At 39.9% G+C, this 9205-nt stretch overlaps 1 protein-coding gene across 1 annotated transcript; it reads right to left on the minus strand.

The window, feature by feature from the left end:
• Positions 1–541: 541 nt before the first annotated feature.
• LOC137939576 (myb family transcription factor MOF1-like) lies at positions 542–2878 on the minus strand. Its single transcript, XM_068784852.1, has 6 exons — positions 2752–2878; positions 2566–2642; positions 2367–2403; positions 1806–1950; positions 1477–1714; positions 542–892 (listed from the first exon to the last, which is right to left on the minus strand). The coding sequence occupies exons 1-6, from the start codon at positions 2876–2878 to the stop codon at positions 575–577; spliced, it is 942 nt and encodes a 313-aa protein (XP_068640953.1). The 3' UTR covers positions 542–574.
• Positions 2879–9205: the final 6327 nt, after the last annotated feature.

Here is a 9205-nt window from a genome sequence, read left to right on the forward strand (position 1 = left end):
AACAGAAAAGCTGGCAATATTGGTGATGATACTGCCACCAAATACCTTCAATTCTTTACTTTCTTGCTTGGAAGCTGGATGTGGTAATAGTATAGCTGTGAAAGCAGGTGAAGGTGAAAATAAGAATGGTTTAGCATCTTTGGAAGAGACCCCAGAAATAGCTGCTCTCAAATTGCTGATATTCTGTCAGATACTGTCAATTCTTTAAACTCTGGGAGCTTGAGACCACCTCAGTATAAGTGTTTTCTGTTTCTTTGATGTTCATCTTTCATCTTATGGCTGGTGTCAACTTTCTATTGTTTTTGTCTCTATCCATTCTAATCGAATTTTGTTAACTTCACTGCATTCATGGTAATGTCATTGAACTCTTCCTGTCCAGGCCCACGTATTTTCCTTAATTGGAACTGGAAAATAAAAAAATAAAATTTTAACCATTATTAAATAGTTAGTGAAATCACAGGAAGTTTTGCTATCATAGGATTTGAATCACATTTCAAATCATAAAATATGAATGTAAAAACCATGGGATGATGAACTGAACAAGAATGGCAAAAAGAAAAATAGTGATAATAATTTACATGTGTTCGACATAAGAACCACAAATGGCGATTGTGAGATCCAAATTAACATTCTTTTCAGCATAGGAGTTGGAGCATTCTTTGTAAATCATCCTCGTCGGAGAAGACAACCCTTCACTGTTCTCGCTGGTAGATGATGTGTTGCACCTCTGTCTGGGTTGCAGAGACAGGGACAATGATAAATCGCCGGTCCCGTCGTCGTCTTCCCTGTTATCTTGATCAAACGATTGCCAGAAAAGCTGATGATGAGGTCTCCCCTCCGCCAATTTCCGCTTCCCCAGTGAATGACTCAGCTGTTCTTCTGGTTTTCCAATCTGCCACCAAAAATGGATTCTCACTCGAAAGACTTTAAACGATTTTCTTCACTTTTTTTTCTCAAAATTGTTCAAGTACCCATTTCAAGTTCTCTCGCATGCATGCAGCAGAGAAGAAAAGAAAGATTCTTGCTGAGAAATTGAGACTATATGGAATTTTCAAATACCGGGTTTTCTGAAGATCAGAAAAGAAAAAGAAAGCCTATTCTTTTTACTGGTAAACGGGAAAAAAAAAAGAGAGTCCAGAATCGTCTGAGTCGCAAAAGCAGTCAAACAAAACAGATGCCTATTCAGTGTTAAAACCGGAAAGAAAACAAGAGGCAACACAATGGCAGAAAAGAAATCATTCTCCTTTTTGTTTTATCGCAACAGCGAGGGTGAATGGTCAAGTTCATGCAATCTTTACAAAATGGACATTACTGCAAGCCTAGCAACCCCAGATCGGATTGAGGAAGAAAGACGATCAGGGAATCATGAAAATGGACAAGAATAAAAAGGCAGGACAAAAAGCTACCTAGCAGAGAGAAAATCCCAAGAGAACGGAAAAGGAAACGGAGAAAGACTACTTTTTCCTTCCTGTCTACCTTGATAACATGAGATTCTTCCATCAGGTATCCTAATGCATTGAGCTTGGAAAGATGATCTGCCAAATTACCAGCGGCCTCGGCATCTTTTTGGCCTCTGAAACCCGTCCCCTTTATTCCGAGTTTCTCAGCCTGGGCTTGCAGATAATCATCAAAACGGTACGAAGAGGTGACCGACGTGCAGATTCTTTGGTGGTTTTGCAAGCAATCAGAGACGGCACTGCTGTCCATGCATTGTCTGAAAAGAAACAAGAGAGTTTTATATGTAAATGAATCAGAAATGGAGGATGAGGGGGGGAAGGGTGTTTCTGTGAACTGCAAAAGCTCACCTTTTTGAAGGGTCGGGAGAGTACATGAACTCCTTTGTAGGCTTTGGGGATGTGAAGAAACCATCATCGTCCTCATCAGCATTGCCATCATTCTCACCGGAAGAGTATTTTCTTTGCTGGATCGAATGTATATCTGCGTCAAGAAGAGTAAATCAGTCGATCTGCTTCGTTTTCTTTCCTTGCCGATGAAAACTATGTAAAATCAGATATTTGTTGATTCACAATTTGAAAATAAAAAATTAAAAAATCAGACATGGTATAAAAGAAAGCTCCGAAAACTAAAGACAGCGGGCGAGTAAATGTTTGCTTTTTGTTTGTAAGTTGAGAAACCTGATAAAAGGAAGAAGAGATTACGCACAGTCCAGAAACGAATCAACTATGATATCCAGACTGAAGCAGTCGGTTTGGTCGACAATGGCAAAAATGACTTCTCCAGCCACGAGAGAAAAAAAGGTTCTTGTTTTTACATAAATGGAGACTAAAATTGGGAATGTCCCCATTTACCTAACAAAACACCCTCAGACGGGAAAAAGAGAAAGAAAGAGGAAAGTCATTCAATACCTTTTCTGCTTATGTCGCTCTTCATGCTTCTGTACATCTGCAACAAGCAGAAGCATTAAATGTGTAAGAAAGAAGAACAAACGAATCCACTCGAACAAAATCACAGCAAAGAGATCATTTGCAGACAACAAATGGGTCAAATGTGCAAGAACTGTTGGGTTCGGTTCAGAGAAGATAAGCGTGTGAAATGGAAAAAAACCTGAAGATGGCTTTTGACATGTGAAATGGTTAGTCCTCGCACGTCCATGAGCTGAAGAACAAGCTTGGGTGTGGCCTCTGAAACGGAAGAAGAAAAACAGTTAAGAACTCGTTCAAGGAAGAAGAAAGCAATCAGGATGGAAGGAAGAAGAACGGAAAAAAATTAAAATCTGCACTAGAGACTTACTGTCTTGGCCGCCAAGCCGCTCGATGGCATGAACAAAGCAGTGATGAAGATCAGGAGTCCACCTGAGGCGAGGCACCTTGGACCTGACATACTGCCTGACAGTACCATTCCTCCCGCAACTTCCCATTCTTCACACCTCTCAAAATAGGTTTTTACAACAAACTTGTCTCAGTAATCAAAAGCTCTGCAAAATCTTTCGATCGAAGAACTAAGAACTGGACAACGGATAAAAGATGTCTTCTCCGCCTTTGAACAACAGAAACCTTTTTTTCTGGGTATCTCCCCTACAGAACGAGAACCACAAACACAAATCAAAAACTCCTCTCAAGCACTATCCCAGTCGACGAACTCCGTGACATATCCCGTGTCTGTCCCTCTCGTATGACTTGTCGCCGTTTAAAGCAACGATGAAAGAGAAGAAACAGCCACAGCAGCAGCGGAAGAAGAAGAAGAAGAAGAAGAAGAAGAAAAACAGGCGCAGGACCACGAAATAGCAAAGGAAACAACAACCCCTCTCTCCCCTCTATGTTCCTCCCTCCCGCCTGCAAAAGAAATTCCCATCACGAGCTTCTGATTTTCTCGAAATAATTACAGATAGCTTTGACCCAAGAATGCCAACGTCGTCATGATCACAAAAAGCCCATGACAGAACAATAAAAAAATTCGCACCCAGTACAAGAAAACAGCCGTGTAGAACCTCTCTCTCTGGTCATGGAGGCCTCTTAATCCTCTGCGTTAATTAATGATTAAGTCGACTCTGAATCAGTCAAATCTCTAAACTCATTCTCTCTCTATCTCTCTCTCTCTCTCTCTCTTTTTCCTTTTCTGTCACGGGAAGTCAACCATGTAGATCACCAAAACCCTAGAAAATCTTCAGCCGAAGGAACCCTAGGACTCGGGCCGGGTCTCTGCTGCTGCCCGATCTCCCCATTCTGATTTCTTCCTCGTTTTCCATTTTTGTCCATCTCTATCAGGCGGTGCCGACTTTTGAAAAAAGCCGTGCAAGTCCAATTTCATTTTCTACCCCCCATCTCTTCCGATAATACATTTAATTTTGCAGGAAAATACAATAAATTTAACTTGTTACGGTCCCTAATCTTACACAAGGATTCGTTGGGAGGATTTGGAATTTGCCACGGGTTATTACTATAGGGATAATAGGAAGATATGGAGAAGACGAAGATCAATGGAGGATCAGAGAATACGTGGGTTTTTTCAGAAATATCCCTTAAATAGGATTTACCCCGTGTATACCATAAAAATTTTAGTACATACTTTATAATAATATGCATTGTATCGATTGAGACCCCTAAAATTTTGATATTGTATCTTGATGTATTTCACGTATTTGTATTATGTAGGGCAAGTATAATTTAAAATATGTAATAAATTATATATTAAAATAATTTAAAAGGTAAGTTCCAATTTGGGGCAACCCCACTTTGATCAAAATTTATTTAATGAAAAAAATAAAAAAATAAATAGATTTTTTAAAAATATTTCCCCTATTTTTTTAAAATTGCACTAGGGACATTGAGTCCTACAAATGTGAATGGGGCCAAAGTGAACCACAAATGTCGGTTCATCAATGTTTGTCACTCAATGAAAATGAGCATTTATTTTTAGTTAGAAAACTAGATCACAAGATGAGTCCCATTTGAATACTTCATAAAAGATTTCATTTACACCCAAATTTGATTAAAATTTAAAAGACTAGAGAGAGAGAGAGAGAGAGACATTTGACCCATTTAAAAGTTTGAAGGGAGGGGGATCCCTCTATGGCTCCATTCGTCAATGAAGAATTAATGGGATTTACTTCTCCACATAACTCATCTTGGAGTCTCAGTTGACTCTTGTCTTTTACTATAGTGCCCATGACTCCATGACCCCATCTACAAATTATAGGAATTAAGGGTGGGTATACCCCCTGATACACATTAATACGAAGTTGATACACCCGCTTTTTCTCTACATTTGGTGTAATTTGTGGGAGTGGTGAAGGATAAAACAGGAAAAGAGAAGAATGTCACGGACAAGGAAGGGAGGGTCTGACCTGAAACGCAAAGGCAACAATTTTTTTAATTTTTTTTGGAATAATTGAAATTGAAAGGAGTAAATAGCAATAAAGAAAAATAGGACGAAATTGCCTAATGTTTGTACTATTTTTTTTCTGACACGGCGGGTCGGATCGAACCGGGGCGAGTCACATTGGGTTGATCATGTGTGCAGCTTAATATATTATTTCATGAACATGGCGTGGGCACGTCACGGGAACGTGGTCGATGTCCATCGAACATTCCTTTTATTTCGATACCGTGGGATGGCAAATTCGATGCCATTGCCAGCCATGTCATGTCACATGGAACATTCTTTTACTAGACCACGTTTGTTATGTGCATGGAATTTAATAAAACCTAAGGTAAATATTTTAAATATTATTATAAATATCTTATTTTATTATCTAAAAAAATAGAAGGTAAGTAAGGTGGGCCCGAGAAGGGGAATGCCACACGCACGGCGCACGGAAGCAAGTAGCAACTGTGACCGTAGGAAGGCGGAGAGAAGAGGGCGAGGGCAGAAACGTCAAATCAGGTCCTTCTTCTTGGGATTCACTCCTGGGTTTGGAGAGGAGAGGAGAGTTCGAGACACCCCCTGCTGCGACTGCTACTGGTGCCGCAGCGGCTGGCCTTTCTACTCAGAGTTTTCTGTCTTTCTTCTTTAGTGCCGTCTCTCAGTATCCCCAAACTTATTCTCTTAAATTCCTTTTGTCTCTCGTCCCATCGCCATCGTTGGAGACGCGGGTGGCAGAGAGCTGCCGTGATGGAATGATGGGAATTCCTGCAGGCGGAATGATGATCATCAGCAACGCTCACGTCCCTACAAAAACTTTTTTCCGCCATTAATGCCCCCCCTTCTCCTGTTTTCATTCCCGGGTTTTGTTTCATCTGCTCCGGCCCCCGGTTACGCTTCTTTTCTTGGAAAGAAGAAATGTAGGATCTAGAGAGAGAAGGTTGAGGAGTGATCGCCTAGACTGGACCGTGGCTTCGAGGACGCCGGGTTTTTTGGCGTGTGCAGAGAGACGGGCTGCATGGGGAACCGGGGTGTGATGGGGATTGCATTGGCTGAAGTCGTTCGCTCGTTGCTCCTTCCTAATCCTTGCTTGCTCAAATCCATTTTCAGTTGTTCAGTTCCTTTTTTACGATGGGTACGAATTAAGTTATCAGCTGTACAGGGACCTTTCAGGGACAGTCTGATGGGGTGGAGCAGGATGGACTATGCATGGATTCTGCACAGTACCCAGATAGAGAAGATAAATCGGAGAGAGGAAACTGGACTGAAGAATTTCATCTCGGTTTTCTAACGACGGGTCATTTATCGTTGGGACTTATGACTTCGACTACGTTCTCGTTCGTCTTCCCATTATTTATTTAATTTCTTCACCTGGTAAGAACGGTCACTCGGTGACCATTTTTCCTGCACATAACCTGTTTAACGATTCGATTTCTTTTTTTCTAGAGTCAGCCCCACTGGATTTTTGTACCTCCCTGGGACTAGCACCCCCTAGTAGAGACAGTTGGGCAATAATATTAAATAAATCTTTTGCTTCTGACCCACCAGCAGTGAAACAGATTCGCGAGGTTTCATTGGGTGCTTCGTCTCTGTAGCCCAAAAAAATCATTATTGACGTTTGAGGTTTGACAGCACCTCTGTAATTTCAGGTTTGAAGAATATACATCCCATTTTCTCTTTTCTACCTTTCAATTCAATGGAGACGGTCCACACTTTGACATTCTAGTTCTGCTACGGGACAGTTTTCTCATTGCATTGGTACGTGGTTATTGCCAAGTAATGGTTAAAAAATGAGCCTTTCTTCCTTTCTCATTAAATGAAACGAAAATTCACCTTTAAGGCGACGCAGAGTCGACCATGAAACTGCTTTTGTAGTCATTTTTGGCCAAATCGTCTATTTCTTCTTTCAGCAGGAAAGACCAGAGAGTAAACATGCAATTTTTTTCATTTCGCTGGCATATGAGGAAAATCTGAATAACAAATCTTGAGATCTCTAATTTAAAATAAGAAATTCCAGACAATTAAATGGAAAGTTTTCTGAAACAGAATTGCAGGGAAGGCGCTTGAAGGCCAGTTTCATCAGCAAAATGGGAAGAGCAGAAATAGGAGATATCTGCTCCGCGTCGTAGTTTTTAATACTGATCAGAGCTCATCAGTGCCATTAGATCATGGCAGCCGGCCAATAAATGACCCTTCAAATGACGTCAAACCCAGATCAACATGCTAAATACAAATGCATGCAGGTAGTCACCACGAGCTTTCCTTTACTGGGTTTTAATGGTGAGTCTTCTTAACCTTTCCTAGTCAAGAGATCACTTTCCTTTACTGGGTTTTCATGGTGAGTCTTCTTAACCTTTCCTAGTCAAGAGATCACTTTCTTCTGCAATTAGGATCCAACCCATTAACAGCATGAATCTAACATTTCTTAATCTGCTACTGTGATTGTCGTCATCTTCTTTCTTTTGAAAACTTAGTGATATTGTCAGGACTCAGAAAACGAGGTGAAGCAAAGAAAAGTTTCTCAAGGAAACAGTAAGTTTGAAAATATGAAGTACTAAAGGGCGAATGGGACCCATGGTTTATGTTTTGTTTGAAGTCAATAGAGTACTCCACACGTTTGTGAGAGGAGAGTGCATGGCTGCTGAAGGAGATTGCAGATTAGGTTAGCAATCAAAGATGCCATTGTTTGTAGCTACCCTCGTGAAATCTCCTCTGATTTGACTAGGTGAAAGGAGGCCTGCATAACCATATTATGCTGCCCATAATTGGAAGAAATAAGGGATTACAGACTGGAATGCATTTGAGATAATCTCATCTTTTTACTTGGTCATTACATCTTTCCTAGATATATATATATATAAATTAATTGTGATGAATCTGGGTGAAGATTTATTTGTTCTTATTTGATGTAGAATTTGGTGTTGACAGCAAGTAGATTGGACATGGATGAAGCTAGCTGACGAAAAGGTGGTGTGCTGGTCCTAAAGAACTGGTTGAACAGATCAAAAAACTTATTTTTGTTGATTCCTGATTAGGTAACATTCTCTCACTTTCTAAAAATGAGAGTAACACAGGTGAGATAGATAACCATCAAACCTTCACACCTGAATAAAATGGCATAATTCAAAGTATGGCTGTAGTTTAGGTCAGGCTAACTTGAACCTAACTTTACTCGACCAACTTTTGTTTTTATCTAGAGATGCATGAATCAAATTACTTCACAGTGGCTTAATGTTGAAATATCAAAAGCGATTGTTCTATCATTGTCATGTAGTTGGGAAATATATACATTTCAAGAGGCCAACCACATCGGACGAGTATTGCTGTACCAGAGCCCAAGTAAGAATTTTTTTAATATTTTTACAATTTGTCATCTTCTCCATTGTTGCCGCCTCTATGAGTAGGAGCAATTGTTTCAAGCGGTTCTCCTCGAATGTCCCATTTTATACTGTAACTGAGTGTTCATTCATTAATCACTTGTGATTGGAGGAGAGCTGCTCTAATCTGGTTCTTATTTTATCATTGTTTTACCTGTAGACTTCAAGAATTCATATACAGTGCTTTTGAACAAGATGAAAAAAAGTTTTTTGAGTCCATAATCCAGCTTCCAAGAAAAGATTTAAGGATCAACTTGTGGCAGTCCAACTCTGAACAAGAGCATCACTAATTTGAACAAGATGAAAAAAAAGTTGTTCCCAGATTCCATTAGGTCCGTTATGGCTGGTTTGGTAGATATTTGGACAGTGGAAATCAAACCATTCTTTTATGATTCATCTTCCAAATCTTGAAAAGATAGTCATTTCCTATGTGTTCACATTTTGCATTAAACTATCCCATTTAGTCAAAAGATACTTTGCTCATCATCTGAGTATTATTGGCTTTCACTGGCCACATCCATGCATGTGAGGAGAATGAGACGTTCAGGACAAAATAGAGGGTGGACCAGAATGCTTGAAAAGCTTCACTTTTATACAAATTTCCCAAGTTAGGTGAACTCAAAGGTCGTTCCTTTGGTAATGGAGCTGCTTTAAATATCCCTAAAATTCTCATTCTCTGGGTGCTACTAGATGTTGTTTCTTTGTGCTTGGGATTCTTATCAGTTTGTATTAAATTAATGCAATCATGCATCGACTTCTTCAGGTTGAAAAAGAAAGAGGAGGGGAGCATCAATAATTCCAACTGTTTGTGAAAATGTCAATACGAGAATGACCGTGGGAAACGAAAGGCCATTCGGTGAGCATCAATAAAATTCCAACTCTTTTATGTACTTCGAATGTATCGATAATTATTGCTTCATCTTGATTCAACTCCCACTCGGTACCAATTGAACTTGTAGTAGATTTTGAATATTTCGAAGTATGGTTCACATCAACTGAGCCTGCGG

Source organism: Aristolochia californica, unplaced genomic scaffold (genome assembly GCF_029961685.1).
Source record: "Aristolochia californica isolate CCGP_79_NKW_82.1479 unplaced genomic scaffold, dmAriCali1.0.hap1 SCAF_8, whole genome shotgun sequence".
NCBI classification, from domain to species: Eukaryota; Viridiplantae; Streptophyta; class Magnoliopsida; order Piperales; family Aristolochiaceae; genus Aristolochia; species Aristolochia californica.

What these genes read in the sequence shown, in the direction of transcription:
- LOC137939576 (XM_068784852.1), bottom strand. Translation starts at nt 2,878, where the DNA reads ATGGGAAGTTGCGGGAGGAATGGTACTGTCAGGCAGTATGTCAGGTCC. An exon ending in GAGCGACATAAGCAGAAAAG is followed by an intron (nt 1,951 to 2,366) that starts GTATTGAATGAC and finishes ACTGATTTACTC; the next exon opens with TTCTTGACGCAGATATACAT. An exon ending in TCTCCCGACCCTTCAAAAAG is followed by an intron (nt 1,715 to 1,805) that starts GTGAGCTTTTGC and finishes GTTTCTTTTCAG; the next exon opens with ACAATGCATGGACAGCAGTG.